The 18,119-nt window shown below is 34.1% G+C and overlaps 1 protein-coding gene across 1 annotated transcript in view; it reads left to right on the plus strand.

The window, feature by feature from the left end:
* The window catches only part of CSMD3 (CUB and Sushi multiple domains 3), a 734,654-nt gene that overhangs the window by 468,649 nt on the left and 247,886 nt on the right, over window positions 1-18,119 (plus strand). The window contains 3 exon segments of the mRNA XM_067292283.1: window positions 5,056-5,225; window positions 11,295-11,451; window positions 15,769-15,960. Of these exon segments, the coding sequence (XP_067148384.1) occupies window positions 5,056-5,225; window positions 11,295-11,451; window positions 15,769-15,960 (519 nt within the window).

Genomic DNA, 18,119 nt, shown 5'->3' on the forward strand with positions numbered 1-18,119 from the left:
ATTTCTGTTGTTTTCTTCAAGGATAGGATGTCCCAAAACAAGCAAAATATAGCCTTTGAGGGCATACCATTTGTTAGCATTATAGTATGATAATGCTATACGAATGCTAATGCTAGTATGATAATGAAATGTTATCAGTTAAAATTTATTATATATTCTAGTATTTTGTGTAATGTTTTAACTGTTCCTGTCCATGGAGTGGAGTTTTTCAACAATGACAGTCCCAACAGTGACATCTTGAGTTATTTGTTTTTTGTAATGAGCATGTTTTAGTTAGTTTAAAGCCAAATAATGCACACTGACTGCTTAGATTCTCCCACTGGAGAATATGTATTCTTTAGTACACATTACCTTGCAAATACTAGCACAGAAGTTCACCTACCCTGCTATTTCCCTATCCTTCTTTGACTGGTTCCTTTGCAGGGACATATTGATTAAGGTATAGGGGACTCCTCCCCATTCACGTGATCTGGATCTATTAGTTATGAAAAATAATAGTAAGAATGTAAATCATTGCTTCTAACAATTCCTTTTTTGGGGGGGGGGAAGTGTTTTAGTAGAAACATCAACTTGTTGCAAAATTATGTTCAGTTCTTGAAAAACAATAACTTATCAAATATGACAACAGTGTCTTTCAGTACAAAGGTCCAGTATAAACAGTACTGTAGAAGTGCAGGTAACAGCCGTAAGAATATGTGCAAAATATACTGAAAGTGAATTTAATACACCGACATAAAGCTCTTCTCTTACAACTTGTTGCAGGCCTTATGTTCTCATATTGAGATAATCTAAAGGAATTGCTGTGCCACTGTTCGCATAGTGGTCACAAATTGGAATGAATATCATTCCTCTTAGCTGGATTTCCTTCTTTGCCTTGCCCTGATTTTTGCCATCAAGAGCAGAATCCATGCCTGTTAACTTTAGTTGCCAGCAGTGTGCTTTTGCACTAGCTGTCCGGGCTCCTCTTTGTAGTCAGTGGAGACTAGTCAGTCTGATCAGGGAAGCCTAGGGTGCAAGACATTACTTTATGAAGAGAAGTGTGACCTAAATTGTACTGAATGTGATGATGAGCTGTCTAGCGGTCGCTAAAGGAGGCTCAGGTATTGTGCAGATCAACTCTGCATATACTGCAGACACCCACATTTAACCACAAATGATAGTCATTTTGCTCTATGAAAGGAAATCTGGTCTTCTGGAACAGTATAAAATAAAAGTAAAAAATACTCTCTGTTGTTGCCCTTATGCTAATGTAAGAAGAGCAATGTTCTTTTCATTTTCTTCATCAGCATAGCATTCCCTGAAAAACTGCTGTGTAACTCACCCCTGTCAGAGCAGCAAATCACCTGGAAATCGGTTGGCGACCTCATAACTTGAGGTGTTCAAGGAAAGAATGCTTCAGTCACAATTTAATTGTTTCAGAATTGTCTTGTTATTCTCCGTTTTGTTGTCTTATTTTGATAAGACTCCTATTATCTTGCTTGCCTCTTCCATCTGCTGAAGTGGTCGCGCTTCTAAGAGATTTATGAGAAACAATTTGTTGACTGCTGAATTTAGATACGCTTTCTGAAGTAGCTGTTGATTTTCAGTCTGCTACCACTGCTGCTTAAAGATGAAATCCGTTTACGAATGCTTCCATTTACTTCCCATAGAAGCTTCTGTAATGTGTTTAGTCTCCTAACCAAGAGATACAACATCTTTTCACAATATGGAACTGCTATTTGTAGTTCTTATCTTTTGATTCCAACAGTTTGTCTTGAAGAAAAGACTGACCAAATGTTTATCTGTAGCTGCACATCTCATTTTGCCATCCGATAGTTATTTGTGGTTAGCATTTCATCAACTGAATTGTGAGAAACCTTGCAAAATCCTCCTAATAGAGCACATATGAAAAAATCCCATTCATTGAAGAATTGTTTTCAAGTGATTGAATTACCCAAACAGATGCATTTCATTCCTCAGTTACAGTAACAATGGCATTTACACAATTACAGAATTTAAATACACAAATAAATCATAAACTCATCTGTTCTATTATGAAAATTTGCCACAAACACATATTCATAACAAAAGAAAGCATAATAGTTATTTCTTATAACAGTTAATAGCTTGTTACATCAGTATTTTCCTGTCATTATTTTTTTGAGTTTTTGTTTATTTTCATTTTTAACACTGAAACAATTTTACATTTCTGGTGAAGTTCAGAAATAATGATTTATTTCAGCTATATCATTTTACTCTATATGCTCAATTAAAGTCCTTGTCAAAACATAGCTGGGTGTTTTCTGTTGTTGACCTTAGTACAGTCACTCTCTCACAGAGGAATATTTTTACCTTTTTTTTTCCCTACAAGGAAGATATGTAGGGTAGATTCTTAGTTTCAGCTAAAATAAATATATGTACATTTACCTTTGTCACTAAAAGAACATGGATTTTCTTTCTACTGAATAAGGAATTTTACTAAAATGAAACATTAAGACAGTGCAGAAATGTTTGGTAATAGATATAGCTCTAGTTGTTTTTTTAAAGGACAGTCTTAACCTTTCTGTTCCTCTGTCATTTTTCCTTTATTTCTGAAATAGTGATAGGGATAGTGTCCTATCCCTTTCTCTTTTCTCTTGTCTTTCATTATTTATCTATTTTTCCTTCATTTTATCCCTGTTTATCTCTTCCTTCTGTCTCTTTTTCTGTCTTTCTCTCTGTAATGTCTTTTAAGATTTTCCAAACACTTTAAACAAACTCCATTTATTATTTGTATTTATTTTAAGCTTAAGAACTCAGTTAATGTTTTTTCCCCTGACTCGGCACTTAACCAGACATACAGATATTATGCTCTGTTTTGTTTTATGCTATAGTACTAACATCAATGAATACAAGGTAAACATAGATTATTCGAAGTTGCATATGTATTTTAATGGAAATAACTGTCTGTTAAGGTTTAGAAATCAAAGTGGAATCTGAGAGATAGAATTGTCTATGGTATAGTTTGGCAAGTCTTAAAATATTGATTGCATATCTTCCCTTTTTGATACTGCACTTATTCAGAATTATATTGTTTTTTAAGTCATAGTTTACACTGTTGATTTTCTGAGAAAGTTCACTATAAAAACTACTTTTATAGGCTGCAGTGTACACTGCTTTGGAACTGTAATGATTTAACTAAATGCTATGGGACACGTTTATCTTTTATATTACAGTTTCCAAAACTACTTTTACTAAACTTGCTTTCTTGCAGGAAACAGTGAGGGTTGAGGTCATACATACTGTGTTCCAAGCATCTTAAAGCTTTTAGTCTACCTCAATATTAAGAAAAGTACAATCAGATGTATAAATTTTATCTGACATGAACAATTTCGTTATTTGTAACAGAAAACATAGCGTGGCTCTCAAATATTAGTTAAATGGCTGAACAGTTAGTGTTTGATCTATTTAATGTAATATTTAATGCAATAAATAGCTTTCCTCTTTTGACTTTTCTGTCTCTGTGGAATGGAAGAGGATATCCTTCAAACTTTAAATTACAGTTATCTTACTCTTACGTGCTGTAGTTCAAACTGACCTATGCATCCCCAGAGTTGCAAATACCCACTTATTTAAGAGTGAGATAAAAGGATACACATAATCATGTAGACTAGAAGGTTCCCTGCTTCTACTTAGACTATGTTTATCCAAATATTCTAAGACAGCATGATGACTTCTGAATTATTTGGGTATTTATTAGGCTTCCCTATTGAATTAAACATAGACATCATGCGTTTCTTCTGCACCTGTGTCTGATCTATACCTGATTTGGCTTTCTGTACAATGTTGCTTTTAGCTGCTTATAGAAAGAACAGTTAATCAATTATGGTTAGTTATTTAACATACAAAACATTTTAATATCCTGCATTTCTAAGATTTCAAACAATAAGTCTGGTGACGGAATTATAATGATGCTAACAGTTAGAGGTCTTAAAACAGATACCAAATTGTTTAAATGTCTTTTCAATCCATTAAAATGTCACATAGTTTTACACAATAGAATTTCTTATTTTATGCAGTCTAATCATATTGGCTAAAATGCATGGCAGAAATATTGCAGCGAGCCTGGAAACAAACATAAACCCAGGAAGTTTAGTGTTAAAGTTAAGTTTAAAATGAATCTAAATCCATTAAAAAGTGAGAAAGTGCTATTGTCTTTGCACATAATGACCTCGTATCAGGACTAAGGAAAAAGAGGCGGAAAGAATTCTAATATCTTGTTAGTGTTAATTTAATTTAGCTGGTACCTTAATGCCAAAAATGTCTTAATTAAAATTATGTAAATACTCCAAAACACGATAGGATTTTTCATATTTAAATTTTCTGTCTGATTAATCTTAATTAGCAAAGGCCTCAATTGTGAGGTTACTTTTCTGAAATAATTACATTTCATTCCTTTTTTTCTTTTTTCCTGGGAGTAATTGTTTTCCTACTTGTTTATTAATTAGATGGATTTTTTAAAATTTATTTGGTAAGTTAGAATAACTCTTTCTTTTCTATTCTTATTTACCCCATTCACTATGCTATTTATTTTAGTACATTGACATTAGAGAAAAATTCTCTTCTGTCATTTTTATATGTTTGAAGATGTGCATATGTGCATATCTGTATATATATGTGTGTATGCGTATAAATAAATATATACATATAAAAAATTCTGGAATATTCTTACTTCCCTTTAATTAGCATGCCTTTAAGAATTTCTGCATTGGAGAAATAAGCTTTATTAAATACAAAGTATATTTCCTCCAAAACAAAACTCAAGAAAGATCCTTCAAAATATTCTGACTACAGAACTGAACACTTACATGATTATAGCTCTCCATATTGTTTAGCATACTTTAATATAAGTATTGCAGGAATTTAGCTTGCAGTCTTTCTATCACTGTCATGAACACATTTTTAGAACTAGACTTTAGATGTGAATAAATGTTAGTCATGTTGAACTAGGTTGCATTAACATTCTCATTATCACCATTACTGAAAATATTTACATTTTCTATTAAAATATACCTTAAAATTTTCTTTTACTTTCAGCTGAATGTGGTGCCTCCACGACAAATAATGAAGGAATCTTATTGTCCCCCAATTATCCTCTTAACTATGAAAACAACCATGAATGTATTTATAGCATTCAGGTACAAGCAGGGAAAGGAATCAATATTTCGGCCAGAACATTTCACTTAGCCCAAGGAGATGTTCTTAAGGTAGGTAATCCTGTAACCTATTTGATATTTCTAAACTGGTAGTGCTTTAAACCACTTAAGTTTATCTACCTGTAATAGTACAGTATAAGGTAAGCTTATACTGAGTACCTCTTTTAAGGGAAACCTAAGAACTCTCAGGCAGGTAAAGAATAATGAAGATCTAAAGTCTTTTAGAATGAAATATGGCGATGGAAGGCAGTTAAGTTGAAAAAAAAAAGTTGGTATTATTCAGTGTTACAACAAAAAACTGGGTGACATACATTCAGTGTACAGTGCCCTTTTAACTATATAATAGGTGAGATAAGGAAAGCACCACGCAGAAATCAAGGTATTTCTGAGAGGCGTTCAGACAAGGCTTCCGTCCCCAAACACAAAAGAATTAGCCCAGTAATATTTCTCAGTTAAATCTCAGTCTTTGAAGTACAGATTTTAGTACTGCAATGGATGATGCATTAATCTGTTCTTCAGAAGAGCAATAGACAAAATGTTGGCAAGGAGTTTCATCTTGTTCTTCAAGTTTCTTTTTCTGTCAGCTAATGTGTTAGATTATTATTGCTATGCAGCAAAATTTACAATTTGAAGTCTGAGTTAGCTGAATATTCTCCTTAACTTTTAATATGCTAATTAATCAAGGAATGGGGTCAGCTGGATTCCAGCTGAATTAACTGTCCATGAATCAGATTTATACCTGACAAGCCGTATGAGTAAAACAATGAAACAGCTGGGCCGGGAATAGCCCGTTAGAGTGGAACAGCCTGTCCGACACAAATAAATCACCACCCTTCCTCTTACTCACCAGGCAGAAAAGGAGGAGCTCCCATTTTTCACTTCTGAACTGACAGAGAATGGAAGCTTCAGAACATACAATTTTTTTTCCATTTATTTCATTTAATATGCATTTTTTTGCTCTTTGTTGTTGTTGATATAACTGCTCTGACTACTTTATATTAACGTTTTGGGGGGTTTGTTGTTGGTAGGATTTTTTTGTGGAAATTATAAGAAATACATAGCTTCCTTTACATTTTTTATAGCTATAACCTGCTCTTGATACTGCCACATCTTGATTCATTATTAACAGCAGTTGCATGAAGGCATAAGAATGCTTTAAGATCTGTAGAGTTACTGCATGACAATCCATTTAATATTTATCTTAGAAACTGTAAAACAGTTGTTTCCTTCTTTGTAATTGAACTGATAACTGAGCTTGTGTGCTATAATGCTTCCATGGTTCTAAATTGTTAGAGCAAACTGTTGGCGAGGGAGGCAGGAAAAAGAACACATAGTTCTCAAAATACCAGAACTTTCACCTCCATCCACCAGTTTTGCTTGTAAGCTCTGTAGTCTCCTTTAGCTGTAAGGAAACCCTTTATATTTACACAGAAAGGAATAGTTACTATTTTTCAACTTGACTAGATAGTCCATTATTTGTAGCAAACATTTTATTGTCTTGAAGCCAGTTGAAAGTAGAAAGCTTTTATGTCAAAGGTCTTTTTAATACAAATATACTTTTCCAATTTAGCAGGGGAAAGGCAACCTTTAGTAAAATTAAAATTTAAACAAACATTATATGATTAAGTCTTCAGGAGTTTTCAACATCAATAGAAACTTTGCTACTAGAGTTGGACTAGTTGACCTCAGTGTGGTACTCTGATAGTGAGGAGAGCACTTCTCTGTTAATGTTAAAAAACAACAACAAGAGCAACAACAACAAACTGCAGGCAGATTCCATAGGTGAATGTAAAGTGAAGAAGAAAGGAACATCAAGTGTGAAAGACTGAGATGGAGAGGGAACATAAGTTCTTCTTTATAGTATGACTTTATAGTTGACTGAGATTTTTTTCAGAAAGAGTTTTTTCTTCAGGAGTTGTAAATAGATACAAATATTTGGCTGTGAGAAATTTGCAGGGTTATTTTGTATTCATCTTTAAAGCTATATTTGAGTGTACTATTGAAAAAGGAAGGTAAAGATACCTCATTTTGAAGAAAAGAAGCATACATTTCATTCAGAGTTTCAGAAGATTGTTCAAAATTCGGGAAACTCCACCCACTAGTCCCCTTTTTGAGGCAAAGTCAACACACTTTTTCAAGGACTTTGATTTTTGGAAGGAATGGAAAATGCTCCTTAAAAAATAATACAACTTTGGCTCTCTTTTAGTGGAAGATTAGTGTGCAGTGACCCCATGAATTAAGAGCTTAAGGATTAAGGCAGAAAAAAAAGCCTGTCAAAATCAACATTTTAGATACTGGGAAGGATTCATGGTATGTCTAGAAGTGTTATCTAATTGGTCTTATAGTATTGGAGAAAAAGAAGCAGTCCACAGTTAAGCATAGTGATGAAGATTCTACATTAACAAACTACAATGCCTTTTTTTTTTTTCAAAGTAATGTTAGTCTTCTGAGAAGTTGTGTAGCACCTTGTCATATAAATGCATTTTGTGTTGTTGGCAGCAGATGACAGGCAGGAAGAAGAGAAAGGTTGTGCACAAGGCGTGGATCTCTGCAGTGGGCCACCAATTGCACTCCCCTAGCTTGTGTGCTCTTACCTGGCAGTATGCAGAGGGGAAGATGACATGTCAGATGAGACTGCAAAAAATGGGAAAAAATGGCTTTAAGAATTGTTTTTGTTGCTGTTATGAAGCTGGCTTTCTTTTCGCTTCTTCAGAAACCATCAGTGCAGCAACTGGGAGGGAATAAAATAATAGTGGAGGCGATTGTAGAAGTGGCACTGAGGCTCCCCTTCCCCTCTGTGCTGCTCAGCACTCTCACTTTGTGCTCCTGCACGATACGTAGAATTCGGTTTGGCTGCATTTGTTTGCTCTTTGACCTATGGGCCAGCTTTGAAATGTGAGCATGGGATTCAGTTTTTGATGTTTTTTGTGCAAAATTTTTAAAGGGAGGTAATATCTGGGGCTTTTTGCTAGTTTGTTTCTTAAGAATTTTCCACACGTGCTATCATAATCCTTTCAGCCATAGCATCCTGAAAACATGGGTGTGAAATAGGTAATAAACATAGGGGAGAAAAAAACTGAAACATATGGGCCCTTTTCTGCCTTTATATTAGTGCTTCTGTTTGCATGTGGTATAAATGATATATTTGACGGGGTGTTGACAGCTTCAGCTCTGAGCTGCCTATTTTATGCTTTCCTTCTCTTTAGAAAGGCACAGATCTACATATCCATATGCCTATTATGTTTCAACGGCAAGTCTCAAAAAGAGTTTGATTAAAATACACAAGTTTAATAAATTCACTTTAAACTATTTGCGTGTTAAAATTTTATAGAATGGAGTTAAATAACTTACCAAACTTACAAACATTCATTTCTATTAAAAATTTCTTGATAATTAAGTCCCTCAGAAGCTTACGAAGTTTCTGTTTTTCTCCAACTGTAAATATAAGCGTAATCCTCCCTCCCCCAAGAAATAGAATAAGAGTACATCTGTCTGTTCAAATCATATTTATCTAAATGGTGTTCACTCATAGGATCCTTCTCTATAACATCTCAAAATATCCTTGTGATATTTATTATCAAATTCATTCAAAATCTTTAGCAAAACTCCCACCCGTAGGAAGGTTGGAAAGACAATGTTGCTCCTGCAAATCTCACAAGAGAATGTAGGCTGTTACCACTTTCTCTGCAACATAAATACATAAAAATATGATAGTTTTGGAATAGAATGAATAACTGTGTCATTTTAGTAATATCTAGAAATTTCTATGTAGGGCACAGAAACTTGGATGAAATATTAAAAAAAAAAAAAGTTTATCCATTTATTGTCCTAAGGGATACCCAAGTATCTCAAGAAAATGAATATATGTTACTTTGGATATTTAAGTCAGCCACCCCCAAAAAAATGTTTTTCAGACAAATCACATCCTTCCTTCAACCAAATTAGTTCTCTTACACAAAGAATCAGAGAGTTTTGGAAGCCTTAGGATACTTTAAATTTTGTTACTTCATAGAAGTAACATAGGCTTAGATATATTTTACAATGAGGCTGCTAGTTATCCATAAAGTAGAATTAATGTCAGCTTTGGAGAGATATCAGTGTTCACAATAAGCAATGTGTCAATGTGAAAGGATTAATATGGTAGGACAGTTGACAAAATTGGCAAGAAAATATGTGTTTGGGAAAACTGTTACATAAAGAAAATTTGTATTGTACTTGAAGTGGCTTATGGGAAGTTCTGGCAAGCTTTTGAAAATAGTTGGCATAACTTATTAATAGCTTCCTTCAGTTAATAATTAGTGATCCACACATATATAACAGAAGAAAATAGATTGCTTTTATGCCGTGCTTAAAAATAAAATAAATCCAGAATCCTTGGGTGTTATTAGTTATAAGTAGCTTGGAGAGATTAGGAAAAGGAGCATCAAGTACAAGTTGACTTCTCTTTAAGTCAGTCATGATGAGCATATCTCTGTAGTATAGCAGTAGTGCTCCTGGAATGGACTTTTTTTCTTTCACCTACTGAACAAGAAATAAGTCTGTTTCAGAACTGATTTTGTGCTGCTTTGCCTCTGGCCCTGCTTGATTACTGATCTTAATATAATTTTAAAGAAATTTTAAATAAAGTTAAGGAAGACATCCATTTTAACACTACAATATATATTTTAAAACTACTTTTTGTTGATAAGCATTAATAGTAGCTTTTTTACTTCAATTTCTTATTTTAACTCTGGGAAGGGATATTAACATTTAAGTGCTAGCATTAATGCTATCATTAGCATTAAGTCTGTTCGAGTTTATTGGCTTGTTTCAGTAAAAACAAGGAAAGATGTCAAGTCATTTTGCTCTGCTTCTTAAACTGCTATGCAATTATTTATTCATTAGAGGTGGCTAGCAATGGCCTTACTTGTTTTATTTTATCATTTCATTAAGTCAAAAGTCTCTGGTATTTCTAGAGACATCCAATTTCTGCAAAATAGGAGTTAAGTATATAAATCATTCTCATAGATGAGGAGCAGACATCATAATATTTCACATTCTTATTCTTGCCTTACTACTGTTGCTGGTGGGTTTGGTTTGATTCATTCTGGTATAGATTTCTCTTTATGACTGTAAACTTCGATTACATTTCAAATTCATACAATTAGGTCTTACTTAGGACTAGAGACAATTCCCTATTTATTTAGTGAAGCTTTAGAATTTCTCTGTATGACAGTTTGAAAATTATTCAGAGGTCAGTTTACTGATTTGCAAGTGAAATTATTCTTAGAACCCATTTATCAAAGTTTTAGTGGTTATATAAGCCACTAAATAAATCTTATAGGATATTGTGCTTGAGTTAGCAAATACTGTTAATTTATAGTTTAACTATTTTTAAGAATGATAGGAATGCATCACAAGTTGTTACCTGTGATATTTTAAAGCAATAAAATTGTAAGGAAATTTTCTGAGTATTATTAAAAGATTGTTTTATACATTAGTAGTCTGATAGAAGTTTTCTAGTTTAAATATGGAAAAGGACAACCCTTGAAGAAAAATAAATAATAATAATGCTGTATTCCAATTTACATATAGATTACATTGCTCTTCCAACTTACAGAAGCAGTTACTCTATTTATTTTATTCTGATTTCCTAGTCTCCTTTTACTTTACAGTTAGATTTGAACCTCTCCTTACTTAGAAAAGTTTTACAGATGTTTATTTAACAGGTCAAAGTTGGGGGTAAGTTAGCTTTTCTATTATGCCACCTCAGTGACCTGAGGCAGACAAAGCTGCACAAAATAAGTATTTGCTGATGGGCTGTGACCAGCATTATAGTTTTGGCAGTGAAAGAGAGAAACACAGATATTTAAAAACATTGAGATAATATGGCAGCCCTGCCCACTTCTATTGTCATGCAGAAAATGAACTGCTATATTTTAAATTGTGCATTTGAAAGGTCACCATACTTAACTTAATTCAAGAGAGGCAACCAGCTTATCTAAAGAGTGCTCTCCCTTGACTGGCCATAGATGTCCCCTAGCAAAGCTGTCCTCTCCCTTAATTGAAATGTAATGAATTATTTTGCAACTCAAATACCTCATTTTTTTAGTAACTGTAAAAGTAATGTTTGTTTTACAGATATATGATGGCAAAGACAACACTGCTCACCTGCTGGGTGCATTTACTGGGGCATCATTAAGAGGATTGACACTAAGTAGTACTTCAAATCATTTATGGTTGGAATTTAACTCAGACTTGGAGGGCACTGATGAAGGTTTTCAGCTTGTGTATACCAGTAAGTATTTGAGAAAACAATAATAATAGATTTATGGTATTTATGGAACAAAAATTCATGGCTCAAGAGATGAAAATGCAGTCCAAAGTCAAATACTGATAAAAATCAAATGTTACCAGCAGCTCATTCACCATTCATCAAAACAATCCGATGCCATAATTCTGCCTCAAACAACATTTAGTGTACTGAAACTCTGGCTTTGACAGTACTTTCAGTAGTTTGATACTTAAACTGCTGTCCTTTGCCAGAGGGTAATTTTGGTGTTTTTTCAGTCTTGGATGGATAAGAAAAAATTACAATAATTTTCTGTCAATGGTTCCAGCACATAAAACTATTTAAGCACCTGAGTAGTTTTAAATACGTAGCCAAGTACTTTTGTTTCATAAAGATTGTTAATAAGTAAAAGCAGTCCCTCAATCTTAACACTTATGTCTTCATACTGCCTTTCCCTAAGGACTAGCAATATCTGAGTCTGGATTATTGTTTAGAATAATCCAGTTTGGATCTAAAGTTGTTAAGAGAGATTCCTAACAAATTTCTTACCACTACGTAGACTGAAAAAAATAACACTGTGAGAGTTAGAAGAGGTAAAACCATTTCACATCTCTGGCTTGGAGAGTATATAGAAAACAGTGGTACATGTCTATTTTATGAAACGGTGGCTTCTGAAAATGATTGGCACATGATATATATGACTTCTTATGTATAATTATATGACCTTTGCTGAATCGTCCTTTACAAAACTGAGTTTCTAGCAAGCAGAATAGCATTACAAAGCAAGCCTGCAATACGACTGTTAATATCCTCCTCTCTGCCTATGCCTAAATTATTCATATTCACCCATTCAAAACATTGTCTCAGGTTTTCTTAACTTCTCTGTCTTTCTTTTCTAGTAAAACTAATATAAGTGTACTGGAATGAAAGGAAAATATTTCAAGATTCTACAAGTGTATCTAATTAGTTTTTAAGATGAAATTTGGGTAATTATGCCATGTGATAGCAAGGCAAGCCTGTGATAGCATAGGACTGTACTCTATGATTTATCATAGGCCTTCCAGTGCTGTGTTACTATGCCAGTGTCATACAGATTTTATCAATTTTAGAAAACCTCAGAAATCCTATGACATTCATCTTTTTGAAGGCAATGGTGGTGAGGTCCATAAACTTGTTTATAGACTGAATGTTTGCCTAATGCACTGTCTTTTCCCATTATGCTTTTCATGGTGCAGATTCACTATTTATTACTTACATATTCAAAATTTCAAAAAAATCCTTAATTTGATAAATACTATTTTATAGCAAAAGTTAAACCCTAACAAAGAAAAATGAGATATTAATGTAATAAATATATTAATTTCATCATACTTTATCCCTAAATTTAGAGAATGTAATTAGAAAAAGAAATGCATTTTATTATATAGGCAGAAAGCTAAAGATGCCTGTCTTCCCATGATATGGAACAAGCTTCAAAACTGATGTTTTGCCACTGCATGTGGCTTGCTCTTTTAGTTCCTTGTCTCTACTATGATGTTGTGAAATTGCATATAAAGTGATTTTTCAGATACCTGTTTTCCAGTCTTTTTCGGGCTCTTTTGTTAAAACCCCCAACCTCAAATTCCATCTGGCAACCAGTGTAAATCATGGAGTTTAGATCTCATATGTCCACAAGCTGCATGCTCATTTAGTAAATGGGATCTAATACCCCTTCTGGTTTTATCTTTCAAGAGAGTCTCAAGAGGTCCTGCCTAGTGTATATGCTAATGATCTATTCTTTAGTTGCATAAATAAGAGATGATTGCATTACTTCTTTAGAAGTGGGTAGAAAAGATGGCATTGGACCCAGGCTGATATCTGTGTATGAGGGTACTGGCTAGGACATCACAGGAGCTTTGTGATATTTAGCAAATAGTAGTAATGCTACCTTTGTGAGCTCTTTGTCTGAGGTTTTGACAGTTCTTTCAACGGCTTCCTCCCAAACCACTAGGTTCATCTCCGTCTTGACTTACATGGGCTGCAGCTACATGACATACACCTCGGCGTCAGCCAGGCCACAAGCCTATGTAGGCTAAGCCTGTGTACGGGAAAGAAAGGAGAAAGTATTCATACTTTGTAACTTCAGGCACCTACTCAGGTGTTTGTATAAATCATCCTTTCCTTTTGACAGAAAGAGTAGGGACCTCGGAACCTAAATCAAGTCACCTAAATTAGGCAGTACTTAATTTTCTAGCCTGAACAATGCTGAATATTCTTCTGTAGATGTTCCCTTCACTGGAAAGGTATGTAGGGTGAAGGCTTGTTTCTTAAGTAAACATCTTGTAGATAGGATAAATACTTCCCTTCCTGAGTGCTCCAGCTAATACAAGAGATAAACGCCACGGAGTTGATTATAATTTTCACAGTCTGAGTCCCTTCATTAATCCTGATATTGTCCACTTAATATTGGTACAAGAGCATTACTGTAGACAGTCATGATATTTTATACAATAATTGAAATCTTTTGAGGAAGATAACTAATACAGGTTTTGTTTTATTTTCATAAATCCAGAAAATGGCATCTTTCAAAACTACCATCCACAAACCTGATGCTCTTAAGCAGTCAACAAAATCCCTGCGAGCTGCGGTGAAGCATTCTGTGTCTTCAAGGACATATTGTGGCCTTTGTGATTTTTCAACTGCCCAAATTAGCTATTTAGTGCCCTTTTGGGCTCCCTACAGTGTGCCCCTGGCTACGAGGTGCAACTCCAGAAGGATTCAGCTCTACCCTTGGTCCTGGGTCAGAACTGCCAGCACTGTGTAGGTGGCTCAAATACCTACGCTAGGGCAGCTAAAATGGGCTAACACCTGTGCTTAGGCAGTGGAATCGCACTTTTATCTTCATCCTTGAGAGGGAAATATTGAGTTACTAAGGCAATTTTGGTACTGTCTATAACCAGACTGTGCACAGGTGAGAGCATCTCAGGGATCAAGGCCCATTTAGACTTCTTTTCACACAATCTGATCAACAGGCTTTTTTAGAAAACAGGAAACTGCTCAATAATTATTCAGACTGCTGATATCAAAAGTACAATTCTTTGCTTGGGCCTCACATTAGCCTTTTAGCATTTCGGCAGCACTGTCTCTGCTGGGAAACAATATCTCAGCTTGGAATGAGAAAAGTTCAGCTCAGGGGTTGTAGAGGCCCTTCAGGAGATGAGCCGTTTTCAGTGAGACATTTAATGAGCTGAAACCAGAGCCGCGAACATACAGCATTTGACCTACTTTTTTTCCTCATGAGAGCAAATAGCCCTGTCCAACCTGAGCCATTTTGTCTGCAAAATAAAATATTGAACATTTTCACAATCAATCAATAGTAATGATGCAGTACCTGAGGACAGATTGTGAAAGGCTACCAACTGTTGACCAGCTGGATAAATACTGTGTAAATGACTTAATTGGACAATGCAGAATTGAAAATCCCTTAATTTGCTCCCATATCAGCTACCTATAGGAATATCAAACTGTCACAAAGTATCTTTTTTACCTACATGCAATATGAGCTTAGTGATACTTTAAAAAGATATTTGTTTTTGAACAAAGCGAGGTTTTGAGCTGCTTCTCACTTAGTAACAACAAAGAGCATTTTGAGTAGAAAATCTTTCTTCTGAATTACAGTTTATGTTTCCCCAAATGTTAATATGCTTTCCTGCCTTTGTATAATGTATAAGTCATTTTTCCCTCTTTCTCCAAATCTTTTAATTCTCAAAAATGACTAAATTTTTTGGCTTTAATTCTCCATATCATCATCATTGCTTCCTGCATGCAGTTTTTAAGCTTACAAACTATTGAAAGCAGAATTAGAGTAGGAATTTATGAATATCACAATATATACTTTGTGCCATAGATGCCATTATGCTGCTGGTGCTATCGTGCACAATAACAACAAACAAATCAGCTGTTAAATTTTGTTTATGAGCCTTTAAATGACTGTTCACAAACTAAGTTGTCATCAGAGTAAATGGACAGTCACTAAAAGCATTTTATAATTTATCATAGCATTTTAGATCTGATCAATAATGATCATGAATTCTCTTCCAAGTCTTTAGTTGGACTCTTAGAAAAAAATGCTGCTATGACAGTTTGGTTGGCATGCTCAAAGTAAGTAGTATAGCCAGAATTATTCTACTTAGGCTGTTTAAAAACAAACAAAAAGACTTAAATATGTTGTTACATGAAGTCTGAAAATGTTTGTTTTCCACCGGAAAACAAAAAAAAAAGTTAATTTCATCAATGTACATATCTGCTTGATTTTGTAACTATATTTTTTTATTCCTAACACAGGTTTTGAGCTTTCACATTGTGAGGACCCTGGTGTGCCACAGTTTGGATACAAGATTAGTGACCAAGGCCATTTTGCTGGAAGCACTATAATTTATGGATGCAACCCAGGTTACACGCTCCATGGGAGTAGCCTTCTAAAGTGTATGACAGGGGAAAGAAGGGCATGGGACTATCCTCTGCCATCATGTATTGGTAGTAGCCTCTTTTTTAATTTTTTACTTAAACTACTATCTAAATATAAGAAATTAAGAAAAAAACTTAATTTTTTTTTTAGGGATTGTTAGATATATATGAAATATGATCTGTACATATACAGATCTATTTACAGATAAGTTTAAAGATATATCTGTGTAGTGCTCATCTGAGTCTATATGAGTAGTGTTGCTTTTTTTGGTAAAAAAAAGATAGTAGTTATTAAACATGTATGCATAATGAAATTCTTACTAAGTGAAATTCTAATTATAGTCAGCAAATAGTCAACATAAAAAGACAGCTTAGTCAGAAAACCAAGACTGTATAAATTTTATGAGGGGTTGTAAAAATAATATATTCTTTTTGTTATTGTAACTCAGTAACATTAAGTTAGAAAATACTTTTCATATATAAATAAATATTTGTATATATATTCATATATATGTGTGTGTGTGTTACAAAATCAAAAGAAAAATATAAAGAATATTAAGACAGATATGGAGGAATATTATATTTTTATCACTTGGCTTCTGTAATGTTGCTGTGATGACTAGCACTATTATATGCATTATTGCAATATTACAATAATTTTAGAAGCTGTGCAGGTACCTACAGGCTCATTTCCTTCCGTAGGAAAAGAAGAAGAAGATAGGAATTAAATACTCTAATAATTTTCTTCCATAGTCACCTACTTTTAGTGGAAGTGAGGAACTAGTGAGTAGAAGATGAAAGGGGCAAAATGCCATTTGTGCCGAAATTTAAGTTTGAAAGAAAGTAATGTATTCTGGCATATCTTTATCAGGGCATAAAGCCCATTTAAGAAAAATATGTAACAAACAAGAACTAAATAACTCTCTGATAGTAATAATTAGGGAATAAATACTTAAATCTCAAATTTGTGACAATCCTTAAAATATTCCAAATGATAAGGATTTTCTGCATCATCTAGAATATATGAAATTGAATAATTGTGATTATCTAAGATATTTATGCTATCTGTGGGAGGTTCAGTTTTCTCGTATGCTAAGCACATATTCAGAACCTTGCATGGTTGACATCTAGACGATCTAGAGGAAGGGGATCTCTAGAATAACTCACTTGGCCACTGTTGTCATGTATCCCTGCATGATGGAGGTAGGCTGAGTCTGTAGCCAGGTGCCAGGATGACTGGCATGGCTTGTCCCTGGATTTAAATGATCCAGCAGATCCTCTCCATCAGAGCTGAATCCAGCCCAAAAGCTGCAGGTTGACCACCTTTGGATTAGAAGTGCGCCAGATTCAGAGCTGATATAAGCGGGCAAAGAACTTCAATGAACTGAAATCCAGAGCTGAATCTGGACCTCTGCTTTAGTGTTAAAAGTGACGATATGCTGCATATAGTCAGTTGTCTTATTCTTTTTGTATTCAATACCCTGAAACTATCCATCTCAAATCACTATCTTTCAAAAATTACAAAAATGAATCACCTAGTTTTTGCACTGTCACAAGACTATTTTTGAAAGCTGCAATATAATTAATGCAAAATGTTTTGTGCAGATAAATCTATGCAGAATGTGAGTCAATCTTTAGTATAAACTTCTTAGAGATTTAAATTAATCTTATTCAAAATATATCGACATAGTCTACTATTAACAGGGAGGTTACTTATCCATCCAGTGTAGAATATCATGTATGCAGCGAAATCACGACACATCAGGCATGGCTATTCAGATGAAAGCTTGCACACAGAAAAAATGCGTTGTTGACAAAGTTTGTTTGTTTGTTTATTTTTCTTTATTTTAACCTCTTCGTTAAGCAAACAAAGGTACATAAGTGGTCATTTAAGTGAGTTTATGAATGCTTTATATGGATTTTGTTTATTTCAATAACATATTCTGCTATAGCCAAGTATTAGAACCCCTTATTTGTGTCGAGGAAGTTAAACTGCTGTAAAGCTGTTGTCTGTATCAGTACAGCAGTATATGTCCCAAGCTGAGGTTTACACAGGTTTGGCAAAATATTTTTAAAAATCATTTTAATCAAAAGAAACCAGTCTTTTGTGTAGACCAACTTAAGAAACTGAAAAGTTTTTGAATCCCAATTGTAAAGTGATGTTATCGACTTTCACATGCATTCTAGTTTTTTTTTTTAATATTAGTTAAGGATCAAACAGATGCTTC

The sequence above is a fragment of the Apteryx mantelli genome, chromosome 2 (genome assembly GCF_036417845.1).
Source record: "Apteryx mantelli isolate bAptMan1 chromosome 2, bAptMan1.hap1, whole genome shotgun sequence".
NCBI lineage: Eukaryota > Metazoa > Chordata > Aves > Apterygiformes > Apterygidae > Apteryx > Apteryx mantelli.